Source organism: Hyaena hyaena, unplaced genomic scaffold (genome assembly GCF_003009895.1).
Source record: "Hyaena hyaena isolate Hyena2069 unplaced genomic scaffold, ASM300989v1 scaffold_1546, whole genome shotgun sequence".
Lineage (NCBI taxonomy): Eukaryota > Metazoa > Chordata > Mammalia > Carnivora > Hyaenidae > Hyaena > Hyaena hyaena.
In genome coordinates this window covers 227,670-244,492 of record NW_024082153.1, presented here as the reverse complement: position 1 = coordinate 244,492, position 16,823 = coordinate 227,670, and the positions used below count along the sequence as shown (strand labels likewise).

Below are 16,823 nucleotides of genomic sequence, written 5' to 3'. Positions count from 1 at the left end.
TTCAAAAAACCAACTCTTGGTTTCATTGATCTGTTCAATTGTTTCTTTGGTCTCTATGTTGTTTATTTCTATTCTGATTTTTACTATTTCTCTTCTTCTACTGGGTTTGGGGTGCTCTTGTTGCTCTGCCTCTAGTTCCTTTAGGGGAGCTGTTAGATTTTGGACTTGCACTTTTTCTAATTTCTTGAAATAGGCTTCGAGTGCAATGTACTTTCCTCTTAGGACTGCCTTTGCCACATCCCACAGATTTTGGATTGTTGTGTTTTCATTTTCATTTGTTTCCATATATTTTATTTTATTTCTTCTCTAATTGCCTGATTGGCCCATTCATTCTTTAGTAGGGTATTCTTTAACCTCCATGTTTTTGGAGGTTTTCCAGACTTCTTCCTGTGATTGATTTCAAGTTTCAAAGCATTATGATCTGAAAGTGTGCATGGTATGATCTGAATTCTTTTATATTTACTGAGGGCTGCTTTATGTCTCAGTATGTGATCTATCTTGGAGAATGTGCCATGCGCACTTGAGAAGAAAGTGAATTCCCTGGCCTCAGGATATAGAGATCTAAATATATCTGTCAAATCCATCTGGCCCAATGTGTCATTCAACTCCATTGTGTCTTTAGTGATTTTCTGTTTAGTTATCTGTCCATTGCTGTAAGTGAAGTATTATAGTCTCCTGCTATTATCACACTCTTATCCATAAGAGTGTTTCTGTCTGTGATTAATTGTTTTATATATTTAAGTGCTCCCATCTTTGGTACGTAGACATTTATAATTGGTAGCTCTTCCTGATGGATAGACCCTCTAATTATTATATAATGCCCTTCTTCACCCCTTGTTACTGTCTTTAACTTAAAGTCCAGTTTGTCCAATATAAGTATAGCTACTCCAGCTTTCTTTTGATTTCCAGTAGCATGATATATATTTCTCCATCCCCTTACTTTTAATCTGAAGGTATCTTCCAGTCTAAAATGCGTTTCTTGTAGACAACAAATAGATGGATTTTGTTATTGTATCCATTCTGCTACCCTACGTCTTTTGATTGGAGCATTCAGCCCATTTACATTCAGTGTTATTATTGAAATATGTGGGTTTAGAGTCATTTTGTCCTAGGTGGAATTCATGCTCGTGGTGGTGTCTCTGGTATCTTCATTCTTTGCAACACTTCCCTTAGAGTGTCCCCCTCAGGATTTCTTGTAGGGCTGGCTTAGTGGTGACAAATTCTTTCAATTTATGTTTATTTGGAAAGACTTTTATCTCTCCTTCCATTTTGAATGACAGGCTTGCTGGATAGAGCATTCTTGGCTGCATAGTTTTCTGTTCATTTTTTTAAAATATTTTTTATTTATTTCTGAGAGAGAGAGAGAGAGAGACAGTGTGAGCAGGGGAGGGTCATAGAGAGAGGGAGACACAGAATCTGAAACAGGCTCCAGGCCTGAACTGGCTGTCAGCACAGAGCCCACTGTGGGACTCAAACCTATGAACCGTGAGATCATGACCTGAGCCGAAGTCAGACGCTTAACCGACTGAGCCACCCAGGTGCCCCTGTAGTAAATAAACATTTAAAATTGTTTATTAAACACAAAAAATGCCCTTCCCTCCCCCACTTGCTCTCTCCCCTCTCTCTCCTTGTCTCTCTGTCTCAAAATAAGTAAACATTGTAAAAAAGTAAGTGATCAAGATTTGTTTTAATGAAAAAAAGAAATAAAAGAAATGTGAAGGACTTTTATAATGGGGGACCAAGGACGTCTATGAATCTATGTCTTCAATAAACCAAGGTAAATACTTCCAAACCTATTAAATCAACTTTTTTTCAGAGCTCTGATATCAACCAAAGGTTTGAGCCTTTACACAATAAAAACTGATGTGTTTAGGTAAGAAAAACAGAATTTATGGTGTGGTAACTTGACCGAATCCAATCACAGTTCTCACATTTGTGCAAGAGCCAGGAGAAACAGTGGCTTGACAACAATGTTAACAGTTGTGTAGACGCTGGATTCTGTAGGCTGAGTTTGGACTCCTAAGGATGTCCCATCTTTAGAGCAATCAGTACATCCTATGAAACATAAGGAAATACAGGCTTTTATATTGTTGTATAATTAGATGAAAAGACATTGCTAACAGTGAAAACTCCCATCTATGTGGCTATTAAAAAGTTTTCAAAATAATGTAAGCCAAATGACAAATTAAATTCTAAATACTGGATAATGAAACCAAATAAATAAATAAATAAATAAATAAATAAATAAATAGTAAAAGTGATCTATTTTCTGTTTAAGACTTAATTTCACTCCTGAAACCATTATTCCACTATACGATAAATAGCTTGGATTTAAATTTTAGTCCCTGCAAATAATTGAAGCGAACACCATATATGATTAATGACTTGGGAAAGTTAAATGGTACAGGTGTGAATTATGGAGTCCCTAAAAAGCCCCAGAGTGTTACATATAGCTGGCTCCCTACTTGGAGCTGGATATGTACAAGTGAGCAACACGAATATCCTGGAGTCAAGGAGTTAGTGATAAAAAAAAAAAAAGGGTCAAATTATGGAGTGGAAATTAAAGCATAATATCATAAGGGGCAAGCTGAAGTTTATATAGGAGGGATGTGAGAGTCTTACAGTAGAAATATGTAACTTCACCTGCTGGACTAATGGATCACTTGTCAAGGGATGTGACACACCAGCTCGGTTCGACAGAGAAACAGATACTTGGCAGTCAGAACTATCTATAGAGTGTGTCTGACTGTGTCTCTTGTAGTATATAGCACAGCACCTGTTGAATGCTTTAATACATAGAGAAAAGATGAATGCATTAATTATTCTGCATAATTTGCCAAAGGTTACAGCAGCAATAGTCACTCTACCTTTCTCTCCTAATAGTTTTAAAGTCCTCATTATGTCATTTTCCCATCTTCAACTTCACAGTACGGAAAACTTGAAATTCAACGGACTCTATCTTCTTCTCCAAATTCTTTTTTTTTCTAATATAAGTATGTGTAACTATAAAACCCCCAAATGATTCATGAACTCTAGATAGTTTCAAAATTACATTAGTTGAGGTTCAGAAATGGTGTTTTAACACTTTGAAATTTAGTATCCTTTGATTTCATACATAGATACAGAGCAAATTTAACACTGTGAATGGCCTAGGAAGGGAATTGCTCTATTCTCCAAAGATGGAGAGCATGGGGAGAAAGGTAAAGAGGAGTGGCCAGGAGGCTACCGTTCCTTAGACCATTCTCCACAGGGAGAGAAATTTCAAGGCAGCGCTGATGCAACTAGAGACAGCCTTAGTTATTTTCTAAGTTGCCACCTGATAAACAGATTATTGAGATTAAAAATGCAACATCACAGAGAGAAGATGCCCCTGCAATGAATAAGGGGCTCTTTTCAACCAAACATGCACTGATCAATATAAGTTAAGTATGAATTTCATAGAAAAATAAAGATGGCTGGAATTTGTGCCTTGAATAATTCAAAACCAAAATTTATATTGCATAAGACCATAGTCTTTATAAAAAAATGATACACAGTGATTTCTCCATAATATAAAAAGGTAAGCAGTAATCATTTTACCCTGCTTATTTTATTACACTGTATTTGTTACATTTAAAATTCAAAAATCATTGGGGTTCATGAGTGACTCAATTGCTTATGTGTCCGACTTTGGCTCAGGTCATGATCTCACAGTTCATGGGTTCAAGCCTCACATCGGGCTCTGCAGACAGCTCAGAGCCTGGAGCCTGCTTCAGATTTTGTGTACCCCTCTCTCTGCTCTACCCCACTCATGCTCTGTCTCTTTCCCTCTCTCAAATATAAATACACATTAAAAATCTTTTTAACAAAAAAAGAATCAAAAGTCATGAAACAAAACACTTTCTTCCAACCAGATCCCTTTATGAGGTAAGTGTTCTGAACTTGAAAGAAGAGAAGGTCGAATTATGTAATAAAAATTAAAGCATAGTATCACAAGCGTCAAACTAACAATTTATATAGGAACTGTACAGTCTATAACTAGAAGTAATCAATCCTACATTTTTAAAGCAGTAAATGAGCTATAAAATGGACATGAAATCCTCTTGCCACTGTAAAAAGTTTTATATTTCTTAGTTGCATTTATATTATTAGAATATTAAATTCAAAACTGTGTTTCCACTAGAATGTTCTATGAAGCCCATTGGGGGTTTGTTGGTTTTGTTGTTGTTGTTGTTGTTGTTGTTGTTGTTGTTGTTTGATGTTTGGGTTTTTTCTTGGTATAATTGACATACAAACGCACAATGTTATATTAGTTTCAAGTGGACAGCGTAGTGACATGACAACTCTATACGTTATGCTCTGCTCACCACAAGTGAAGCTACCATTTCTCACAGTACAATGCTGTATTAATTTTGATTGAGAATGTGGACTCTGGCATATGGGTGAGTTTGAAGTCAGGTTACATCCTACCTTCCTGATATTAGGAATGTTACTTAACCCCTGTAGACCTCTCGCTCTTTAGCAAAATGTGAATAGTAACAGTACTTACTTCATTTAGGATGGAATAAAATGAGAGGTACTTGGGTAGCTCATTCAGTTAAGCATCTGACTTTGGCTCAGGTCATGATCTGACCATTGGTAAGTTCGAACCCCACATCAGGATCTCTGCTGTCAGCTCAGAGTCTGCTTTGGATCCTTTGTCTCCCTCTCTCTCTGCCTCTTCCCAGGCACTCTTGTGCTCTCTTTTCTCTTCTTCTCTCTCTCTCTCAAAAATAAATAATCATTAAAAATTTATAGAAGGCAAGAAAATGAGATAACACAGGGAGTGTCATTAACAGGGACAGGGTAATTAGCACATAATAAATGTTCAAAACTTGTTAACAATAAAAATAGTTGGAAATATTAGGACTCTTTACTCTGTATAGCTATGTTCATTTCTGCTCAAATAGAAATGCTGGTAAAGGAAGAACTGAAATTTCCATGATAAGACTGCAAAAATACTATTAATTGTTTTATTTTTGAGAGAGAGACAGACAGAGCATGAGCAGTGGCAGGGAAGACAGAGAGAGAGGGAGACATAGAATCTGAAGCAGGATCCAGGCTCTGGGCTTTCAGCACAGAGCCCGATGTGATGCTCGAACTCAAGACTGTGAGATCATCACCTGAGCTGCAGTCAGACACTTAACTGACTGAGCCATCCAGGCACCCCAACCATTAATTGTTAATAAAGAGAATAGATCAGTTTCATAAAAGAAAATAATTGAAGAAGTATCTCTGAGGATGCTTTCATATATTAAATAAAATTTGAATTTGACTCTCACAATTAAGTTTTCTTCTGTATTTACATAACCAAGTCTACTTCTCTTATTTGAGTAAAGTACATGACCCTGGTACAATTGAGGGAAAAACTAAAATTCAATCCCATTAAATTAGAGTGCTCCCCCCTCCCACAGGTATTGCCTCTGGTTTAGATCTATATGGCAGGAAGAGTTCATTAATTTCAAACTTAGTTTTCCAGAGCACTACCCTGTACATTCATTCTCTCCCCCTTAGATTAAGAAAAGGTCACTTCAGGGCAGGATGGAAGATGAGCAAAGTTGAAAAGAAAGAAAAAAGATGAGTTAAAATCATAATAATGATTACAATAAGTACAATCACTATCATAAAAATGCTTACTCAAGCTATCACTTATTTTAAGTAAGGTGATTAAACTGTGTTCCTTACTCCACAAAACAACTCTTCAAGCTCCATGATATCATTATAGCACATATTTCCAAACAAGGAAAATTGAGTTCTGACCATGTCACCAGAATATACCTAATTTCCATTGTAGGTCGGTCACTCAATATCAAGTTCTTTGGTCAGTGAACTTGAATCTAGTTGAATACAGCTTGCTTGCTGAGATCAATGGGAAATCATTTTTGCCATTACCTGTGAGGACATATTTAAAAAACATTCACCCACGTAAGCCCTTGACTAGCTTTTGTAAATGAAACTGAATAAGCATAAGAGGGCATTTTGTTCCTAGAATGTTTTACTTTTTTTCTTGAAAGTAAAAATAATGGAATGGTTCTATGATACCATAAACTCGGATGAACTCTCAGAATGGACGTCACTTCCTTAAGAAATTGTCTTGCACTCTCATAACACCTCTTATTTTTCTATACACAGATTTCACATTCCATGGAACACTGTTGACTTCTGTAGGCTCTCTAAAGATGTAAACTGAGCTCATGTTATTTACTATTAGTATCCTCAGTGTACTATGTACTGATTATATGCAGGATTTATTCGTAAGAAACCACATTATATACTACAAAATATATGTTGATATATATGAACACATATGTAATACATGTTCATCAACTTATCTGAGTCATTGAAAATTCAATTCTTTTTCTACTGCAATTGCTTCTCTGAGGAACTTCTGAGGAAAAAGAAATATATAAGAAAGATGACACAAAATCTTGAAACTTTTGAGAAGATATAAAATGGGAGAGATAACTACCAAAGTGTGAAAAGAGAAAAAAAAAACAAAGAAAGAGAGATCAGCAAAACAAAGTAGAGAGGATGGCAAGAGAGGATTTGGGGAGCATGCACTCAGTCCCAGTTTATAGAACATATTATTTGAATCTGAAACATCCAGGTCCTGGTCCATCCTCTTGACCATTCTGAGCCATAAACAGAGAGGAACCAGGAAAGGGCATTTATTTTCAGGGTATGCTTTGAAAAATTAAAGTCAGAATAGAGGATTCACGGAACTAAGGAGGGAGACATGTAGGAGTTGTGAAAAGTAAGAAACACAAAGCAGAAATTGTAAATTGTGTCAGTAGTTTGGGATCTGTCAGAGGTAAGAGGAACTGGGTTTTAAAAGAAGAAAAAGGGGTTGTGTTGCAGGGAAAGGAAGGGCAATTTGAAGTCTGGGAAATTGAGGAAAAGACTCAAAACCCATGGCAATATGGGTTTTGGAGTATGAGGCAATGTGTGAAAAAGGTCACAGTTTAACATTAATGAAGGCTAGGTGAGAATCACAAAAAGTGATGCAACGTCTAGGATGCAGTGCAATGGCAGAGAAAGCATACTTATGTAGTCACCAAAGTTAGGTGGTCTAAAAATGATTACTCATTGAAGGAGCTGAGTAGAATCCATCTACAGTGCACTTAGCGCTGTGCCTCCTGGTGGTTAATCAGCTATAGATAGATTACAGTTGAACCTTGAACAACAGTTTGAACTTCACGGGTCCACTAGTTTGCTATATGCGGGTTTGTTTGTTTTTTTTTACATTACATACTGTAAATGTGTTTTCTCTTTCTTTTGATTTTCTTTCTCTAGCTTTTTAAAAAAAAAATTTAGTGTTTATTTCTTTTTGAGAGAACGAAGGAGAGATGGGAGTGCGAGCAAGGAGGGACAGAGAGAGAGGGAAACCCAGAAAATGAAGGAGGCTCTAGGCTCTGAGCTGTCAGCACAGAGCCCATCATGGGGTTCGAACTCAGGAACCATGAGACTATGATTTGAGCTGATGTCAGATGCTTAACCAACTGACCCACACAGGCGCCCCTCTTTAGCTTACTTTATTGTATGACTACAGTATATAATACATACAACATATAAAACATGAATTTATTGACTGATTATATTAGTAATTAAGTTTTGTGGAAGTCAAAAGTTATATCTAGATTTCTGACTGCCTGCAGTGGAGTTGGTGCATTGTTCAAGGATCAACCGTATATATTATATTCATAATACACAGTATTTATTCGAAATAAGCTATAATATATACTAAAATATGTATTATTGATATGTTTATAATTTATATGAATAGATTATTGTATATTAATAATATATTATATATTGAGAAATGCACACTTAGAGGTAAAAGTAAGATATATAAAAATAGATTTCACATTTTGTCTGGCACTAGAAGAGTCAACCCTAAGATCAAATTCACTCACACATTTTATTTTCCATTTTCCTTGTTTAATTACCCCTTAAAAGCCCTAAACTTATCTGATTATTCCTAAAGTCCTAACATTTGGAATATAAGCAGAATTCCTAAGATTTTGGAGAAGGGTATGGCAGAGTTAAGGGCATAATTTAACAAAATCTTATATAATCTATTTTACATTCCGAACATATGACTTACTATGACACATGATTTCTGACACAACTGTATATGATATGTTAAATGAAATGGTTTTTTATGATGGAAGCCAGGCAATATTCCCTGTTTTCCTGATCAGATTCTAAGTCTCCTTCCCAGCTGGTGAGCAGCCCAAACCAGTCTGAGCAGGGCCCGTGTGTGCTGATCGCCTTGCCCTGTGGTTATCTGAGACGTAGTTCACAGAGGGAACATCAAACCAAACATGAAAGAATCATATAAACTGCTTGTAAATTAGAAGGTACAAGGCAAGGATACATGGATGGCTCAGTCGGTTAAGCATCCATCTGCAGCTCAGGTCATGGTCTCATGGTTTGCCGGTTCTAGCCCCACTTTGGGCTCTCTGCTGTCAGTAAGGAGCCCACCTCAGATTTTCGGTTTCCCTCACTCTCTGCCCCTCCCCCACTTGTGCATTCTCTCTCTCTTTCAAAAATAAATAAACATAAAAAAAGAAGGTGTTAGGCAGAAAAAATTACAAATAAAGTACAATAGATACCAGACTGATCCAAAATGACATACATCTCTCATTAGAGAATGTCCTGTGTTAACTAGTGCTGTTCTTATTCTGAGAATAGGCTACGGGATATGGTTTCTTAAAAATTAATTGTTGTTTGTTTTGCTGTGTTTTATATATATATGTGTGTGTGTGTATTTATTACACATATATGTATATAATTAATATCAGCAGGAAGATTAGTGTTTAAAATTACTTTCTGTTTTTATATACTAAACTTTGGGTATGTTGGATTTGAAATATATCATGAAAAATACAAAACAAAAAAAAAACAGAAAAACTGGATATCTATTTTGTGTTAGGGGATTTGAAATCATCTATTTAATATGTCCAATTCTGCAATGGTCCCAATAATTGAAGAGAATTCTAAGCTTTGAAATCTTTTTTTTTTTTGGTAGATGGAATCCTTGGGGCAAAGTTCTCCACAAGGGAATCAAACTACAATAACGGATTTTATCTTCATTGGCTTTTCTGATGTTCCTGATCTCCAAGAATTTCTTTTTGGCATGTTTCTGATAATCTATGGGATTATTTTGATGGGAAATAGCCTCATTACCCTAATAACCAAGGTCGATCCCTCCCTCCAGACTCCCATGTATTTTTTCCTTCGGAACTTTTCTTTCTTGGAAATATGTTATGTGTCAGTCACCATCCCCAGATTATTAACAGATCTTTGTAGACAAAATAGAAGTATTTCCTTTCTGGCCTGTGCTATTCAAATGTATTTTTTTCTGGTCTTTGGAGCCACCGAATGCTTTATTCTGACTGCAATGGCTTACGACAGGTATGTGGCCATTTGCAACCCCTTACTCTACCCTCTCATCATGAACGGTAGGCTGTGTATCCAGCTGGCAGCTGGCTGTTGGGTCACTGGGATTCCAGTACACATAGGATTCACCTACCTCATCTTCTCTCTACCGTTCTGTGGGTCTAATCAGTTGAATCACTTTTTCTGTGACATACCTCCAATACTTCAGCTTGCCTGTGGGGACACTTTTATGATTGAGATATTGGTTTATGTGGTTTGTGCTCTTGTTGTCACTATTCCTTTTATGTTGATTCTTGGATCTTATGTGAAAATAATCTCAACCATCCTGAAGCTGCCTTCAGTCGCTGGGCGAGCCAAGGCATTCTCTACTTGCTCTTCACATCTCATGGTTGTGGCTTTATTCTTTGGTTCAGGCATCATTACATATTCGAGACCAAAGTCCAGCCATTCCACAGGAATGGACAAATTTCTTTCTCTGTTTTACACCATTGTGACACCAATGTTTAACCCCATAATATACTGTCTGAGAAACAAAGATGTTTTGGCGGCACTCAAAAAATTCCTACCAAAATGGATTGTACTATGACTCAAAAGTATAACTTTGTAAAATCCATTTTCTTATTTATCACAGTCTCCTTCCATTCATGTTGGTTCTTCTTTTATTTCTCTATGACTTTTAATCATTCTATGTAAGTGTTGTCATATTTTTATCTCATATGAAATAAACTTGGCTGTTATTTTTTAATGTTTATTTATTTATTTATTTTGAGAGAGAGAAAGCATGAGTGGTTGACGGGCAGGGAGAGAGAGAGAGGGAAAGACAGATTCCCGAACAGGCTCTGTACTGTCAACCCAGAGCCCGACGCTGGGTTCAAACTCATGAACTGTGAGATCATGACTTGAGCCGAAATCAAGAGTCTGACAATTAACCTACTGAGCCAACAAGGTGCCTCACAGTTGTTATTTTTAAACAGTAAATTAATACCACTTTTAATCCAAAGTATTGAAATATTTAAAATAACACATAGGAATTATTAAAGGTGCTGTTGCTGCTGTGTTTTTGTTTTTTGTAAGATTCCAGAATATGGCCAACATTTTCTGTTTCACAGAAAGATTATTCATTTTTATATCTCTAGTCCCAAAATTGTAAGAAAAGTATTAGACATCTAATTAACTTCGTTAGATGGAAAGGATGACAAATAGTAAAAGTTGAACTATAGATATTTTATCTGCTCATGACCAATAATCACATTATAATCAGGTGACGTCATGTAAAGAAAGGAAAGATTTGAATCCAGCAGCAGTAAGTACAGTTGATGCGTTACAGATAATTCACATTCTATCTGTTTTTTATTGGTGATTCATCAGCTATTCCCTAAAGTTTATTTATTTTTTTTAAATGTTTTATTTATTTCTAGGAGAGAGAGAGAGAGACAGCGTGAGCAGGGGAGGGTCAGAGAGAGAGGGAGTCACAGACTGAAACAGGCTCCAGGCTCTGAGCTGGCAGTCAGCACAGAGCCTGACATGGGGCTCGAACCTACGAACCGCGAGATCATGACCTAAGCAAAGGTCGGACACTTAACCGACTAAGCCACCCAGGCGCCCCTATTCCCTAAAGTTTAATTCACTTATGAAAAAAAAAAAAAAAAAGGAGCCACATTATCTCGTTTCCAGGATCCAGCCTTCCTCCAGTATATTAGCTAATCTACTTTACTATTATCATGTTAATTAGAAGACTTGATGGTAATTTTGACATATAGGTTTTAAAAGTATAGAAAGGATACAAATGTGGGGAGGAACTGATAACAGTTTTGGGTAATTGAAATGAGTTTTATTTAAAACTATTAAAATGTTAGCTCTGGTGGGACACCTGGGTGGCTCAGTTGGTTGGCGTTAGACTTCATCTCAGGTCATAATGTCACACTCCAAGGGTTTGATCCCTGTGTGGGGCCCTGTGTTGACAGCTCAGAGCCTGGAGCCTGCTTCGGATTCTGTGTCTTCTTCTCTCACTGCCCCTCCCTTGCTAGTGCTCTGTGTGTCTCTGTCTCTCAAAAATAAACAAACGTAGGGGTCCCTGGGTGGCTCCATCAGTTAAGCGTCTGACTTTGGCTCTGGTCATGATATCACGGTTCATGGGTTCAAGCCCCGTGTCAGGCTCTGTGCTGACAGCTAGCTCAGAGCCTGGAGCCTGCTTCAGATTCTGTACGTCCCTCTCTCTCTGACCCTCCCCTGCTCATGCTGTCTCTCTCTCTCAGAAATAAATAAAACATTTAAAAAATTTTATATAAAATTATAAATAAACATTAAAAAACATAACTCTGGGCTATGTGAGTTATATTTCCTATCTCTTCTTCCCTTCCTTAAGAAAAAATCAGCAATTTCCCTTCTTTCTTTTTTTAAAAGAAACTTTACAGTCTCTTAATAGCAATGAAATACCTGTGTAGGAAGATAGGAAAGAATAAATTTGAACATTTAAGAAGAAAAACTTGATAAAACTCATATTAGTTAATACTGTTCTCCCCACATCTGTTTCCCCCACACCATCCTGGATTCTGTAAACCTCTGGGCACCAACCATTCCAGGCCCTTGGATATTCCCGCCAGGCCTCCCATAATGTTCTTTGGAAAATACAGAGTACCTTCACTCCCCCTCCACCTTCTCCATCACCCTACTGCATTTATCACCAAAATTCTTTAGAAGGAATAAGAAAGTGCATATAACACAACTGCCCTACAATTCTTCCCTGACATAAAACCTCAACAAGAAAAGAAAAGAAAAAGAAAAGAGAATAGAAGAGAAAGAAAAGAAAGAAAGAAAAGTAAATGTTAAGAAGCAATTATCAAGGTCATAATCATACAATTTTAACAAAACATAGCTGTGTCACAGTTTGGTGGTTTTCACAATATTTCAACCTTTTCCATTATTATTTACTTGTTACAGGGGTCTGTGGTCAGTGATCTTTGATAGCTTGGGGCTCCATGAACTGTACTCATGTAAGAAGGCGAGTTTAATCAATGAATGTTGTGTGTGTTCTAACTATTGCAACCACTGGTCGTTCCCTGGACTCTCTGCCTTGCCTCAGACCACCCTGTTCCCCGAGACACAAGAATATTGAAACTAGGCCAGTTGATAATCCTACAATGGCCTCTAAGTGTTCAAGTGGAAAAAAAATAAAGTCATACTTTAAATAGAAAGATAGACATGATTAAGCTTAGTGAGGAAGATGTGCTCAATGCCAAAAATAGGCTGACAGGTAGGCCTCTTGCACCAAAAAGCCAAGTTTGTAAGCGCAAAAGAAAAGCTCTTAAAGGAAGTTAAAAGTATTTCTCCAGTGAACACAGGAATGATAAGGAAGTGAAACAGCCTTAATGTTGATGTGGAGAAAGGTTTAGTTGTCTGTGTAATAGAGCAAACCAGCCACAACATACCCTTATGCCAAAGCCTAGTCGAGAGCCAGACACTGACTCTCTTCAGTTCTATGAAGGCTGGGAGAAGTAAAACTGTAAGAAAAGTATGAACCTAGAAGAGGGTGGTCATGAGGTTAAAGGAAAGAAAATGTCTCCATAATATCAAAGTGCAAGATAAAGCAACAAATGCTGATACAGAAGTTTCATCAAGTTTCTAACAAGATCTAGCTAAGATACAAATGAAGGGGGCCTATCTAAACAATTGATTTTCACTGTAGATGAAGCAGACTTCTCTTGGAAGAAGACACCATCTATGACTTTCATAGCTGAAGAGAAGAAGTCAATACCTGGCTTCATAGTTTCAAACGACTGACTCTCTCTCTTGATAGGGGCTAATGCAGCTGCTGATTTTAAGTTGAAACCAGTCCTCACTTACTATTTTGAAAATCCTAAGGCCCTTAGGAATTATGCTAATTCTACTCTGCCTGTGCTCTAGAAATGGGGCAACACAGTGTGGATGACAGCACATCTGCTTACAACATGGTTTACTGAATATTTTACTCACACAGTTGAGACCTATTGCTCAGAAAAAAAGATTCCATTCAAAATAGTACTCCCGATTGACAATGCAGCTGATCACCTGAAAGCTGTGATGGAGATGTACAAGATTAGTGTTGTTTTCATGCCTGTTAAAACAACTTAGCAGCTCATGGGTTGAGTAATAACTATAACTCCCAAGTTCTATTATTTATGAAATACGTTTTGTAAAGTGATAGGTGCCATAGATACTGATTTCCTCTGATGGACCTGGAAAAAGTAAATTGAAAAACCTTCTGGAAAGGATTCACTATTCTGGATGTGTTCAGAGCCATACTGAGCCCACTAGTCGAGAAAACTCCTGGTGAGGTTAAAGCAAGTTTGCACGGTCTCTTGTCAATCAGATGATGACTGATATCTACCCCCACTCAATTATTTCTGCTTGAGCACCGACCCCTAAAGGTACCTTGTTGATCAATATCAGGAGTGACTTGTCCCCTTATTATGGCCATGGTATGGTGATTGCACCTTGTGAAGGAACTTATGGTGGGAACATCATATTGTAGAATGTCCTGTTTTCTCAAAATTAGCTGTATATTGATTATCTCTATGAATTTGAATATAAAATACAACACAGCTAGTGATTTCCTTGAGAACTATACTGAAATACAGCCAACACTTCCATTCTTGGTGCTTTAAACTCTTCCAAATGCTTCTCCATGCCAGGTGTATCTTGGTCCTTATAATAATCCTAGGAGTTCATAGAAAATAGTGTGTTTTCACCATTTTATTAATTGTGAATTGTTAAAGAAAAGAAAACAGACCCAAAATAGAATCACTTATCTTTTTTATAATTTTTTTATGTTTATTTATTTCTGAGACAAAGAGAACAAGCAGAGGAGGGGCAGAGAGAGAGGGGGAGACACATAATCTCCAGCAGGCTCTAGGCTCTGAGCTATCAACCCAGAGCCCCAGTGCGGGACTTGAACTCAAGAACTGTGAGATCATGACCTGAGTTGAAGTCAGACTCTTAACCAACTAAGCCACTCAGGCACTTCTAGAGTTGCTTATTTTCAGTCCCATATCAACTTCGCTTCAGTTTTGGCTTTCCCAAAAGTGTAATCTAAAACTACTCAAGCAAGGTAATGAAGCTAGGTAATCTGCCTGACGTATCTCTGCCCTGCCCTACAAGGAAGTCATTCTGCAATAAGCAACTCATTTTCGCCCAGCATAACTTCCTGCTCCTGCTTCTTCCTGCCTGTCGAATCTCCTTGCTGTGTGTAGCTCTTTGGAGCTCCTTTCTACCAGTTGAACTGGATACAACCCAGGTCATGAATTACTGAAAAAAGCCAGTAAGATCTGCAGTAGGCAATCAGCTGAATTTCTGTTCTTTATGTAATGAAAGAGTAGCTAAATGAATCGCTCAAGATATTGGTAAGGCAAAGATTAAAATTAGTTATCTGAACTCTTGGGATAGCACTTCCCATCCATCACATTGTGATTCAAGCTTTACTAAATGTCAGAAACAAAAAACACCACCACTTGTATCTTTGTCGTCACTATCATCACCATTATCATCACCACCACGGTCTTTATCAAAATCATATAAAAATTCTTATATAAAGTATTAATGGGAAGGGATATAAACACATATACTTCCATGGATAATAAAGGTAAATAAATAAATGCAGTACATTGTGTTAGATGGTAGAAGATGTAAAACGTTAAAGACATAAAACATAACCATCTAAGAAATTGAAGGTAGGGGCACCTGGGTGGCTCTGTTGACTGAGTGTCCAACCTGGCTCCAGTCCTGAGCTCATGGCTCGTGAGTCTGAGCCTAGCATCAGACTCACCGCTATCAGTGCAAAGCCTTCTTCTGATCCTCTTAAGCCCACCCCCACGCCTCACTGGCCCATGCTCTCTCTTTCAAAAATAAATTAAAAAAATTAAAAATAAAAAAAACAGGAGCTAATATTGTCTTATAAGTATATGTACAATTACAGCTAAAACTACAGAACAGTATAATTATCAAAGAACTACTAACAGAAGTCTCAGAGACAGATGCACTCAAAACCTCTTCATGCACTCAGCCAGTGAGTGACTTGAGAATCTGGAATTGGAGACAGCCATTAGTGGTTCCATTGACAGGTGATCCTTTTCCTTGATAAAACTAGTTCAAAGGTTTAATAATTTCCAACACTTTAGAGAGGGTTAAAGGCATGAAAGATTAGGCACACTAATGTAAATGCTACTGTGAGGACTTTGCCTAATTCTGAAAATAAATTCTACACCTTCCTTCACTTTCAAACTCATGGATATTTTATTTTCTTTAAAAAATTAATATTTATTTATTTTTGAGAGAGAAAGAGACACAGAGACAGAGCATGAGCAGGAGAGAGGCAGAGGGAGAGAGAGACACAGAATCTGAAGCAGTCTACAGGCTCTGAGCTGTTAGCAAAGAGCCTGATGTGGGGCTCAAACTCATGAACTGTGAGATCATGACCCGAGATGAAGTCGGAGGCTTAACCAACTGAGCCAACCAAGTAAGCCACCCAGAGACCCCATGGATATTATATTTTCAAAATATGAATTGGCATAGGAATAACTGTCGAGTTCTATTAAAGAAGAAATGAAGTAATTAAAAGCAAATGACTTTGAGGCCAAAATTGTTAAGTTTTGTTAAGAAATATGTGCAGGGACGCCTGGGTGGTCAGTTGGTTAAAGCATCCGGCTTTAGCTCAGGTCATGATCTTGCAGTTTGTGAGTTCCATCCCTGCGTTGGGTTCTGTGCTGACAGCGCTGAACCTGGAACCTACCTCAGAGTCTGTCTCCCTCTCTCTCTGCCCCTCCTCGCACTTACACTCTGTCTCTCTGAAAAATACATAAACATTAAGAAATATGTGCAAAATAAACTGGTTGATACAGGTAGGAGCATCCTATTATATGATGTTCTCTGGCTGGAAGTTATTAGGAAGAAAGCTAAATGAAAGTAAGATTTGCATTTGGTATTATGATTGGAATGATTCCACATTGCTGTGTACTAGGTTACATGAATATGGTTTCAATGTTCACTGATGTTCTGAAATCTCTTGATTTTGCCAAAAGTCTGAGGTATATCACAACAATATTAATTCATTTATTAGATCACTCATTCACGAAACATTTATTACTTCTGTGCTATTTCCAGTCTCTGGAATAGAATCAAAGAAAGTTTTTCATTATTGTTGTTTTACTTTTACTTTTTTTGAGAGAGAGAGATAGAAAGAGAGCATGCAGAAGGATGAGGGGAAGAGGGAGAGAGAGATTCTTAAGCAGGCTCCATGCTCAGCATAGAGCCTGACTTGGGGCTTGATCTCATGACTGGGAGATTATGACCTGAACCAAAATAAAGAGTTGGACACTTATAACCAACTGAGTCACCCAAACACGTCTCTAGAACCAAAGAATGTTAACAAA

General features: G+C 37.4%; 1 protein-coding gene across 1 annotated transcript; it reads left to right on the top strand.

Moving 5' to 3' along the window:
- Positions 1-9,049: 9,049 nt before the first annotated feature.
- LOC120225834 (olfactory receptor 10AG1-like) lies at positions 9,050-10,006 on the top strand. The gene has a single exon (XM_039224019.1). It carries the CDS (start codon positions 9,050-9,052, stop codon positions 10,004-10,006), a length of 957 nt encoding a protein of 318 aa, XP_039079950.1.
- The last annotated feature ends 6,817 nt before the right edge of the window (positions 10,007-16,823 follow it).

Coding starts and splice junctions, on each gene's coding strand:
- LOC120225834 (XM_039224019.1), top strand. CDS start 9,050: ATGGAATCCTTGGGGCAAAGTTCTCCACAAGGGAATCAAACTACAATA.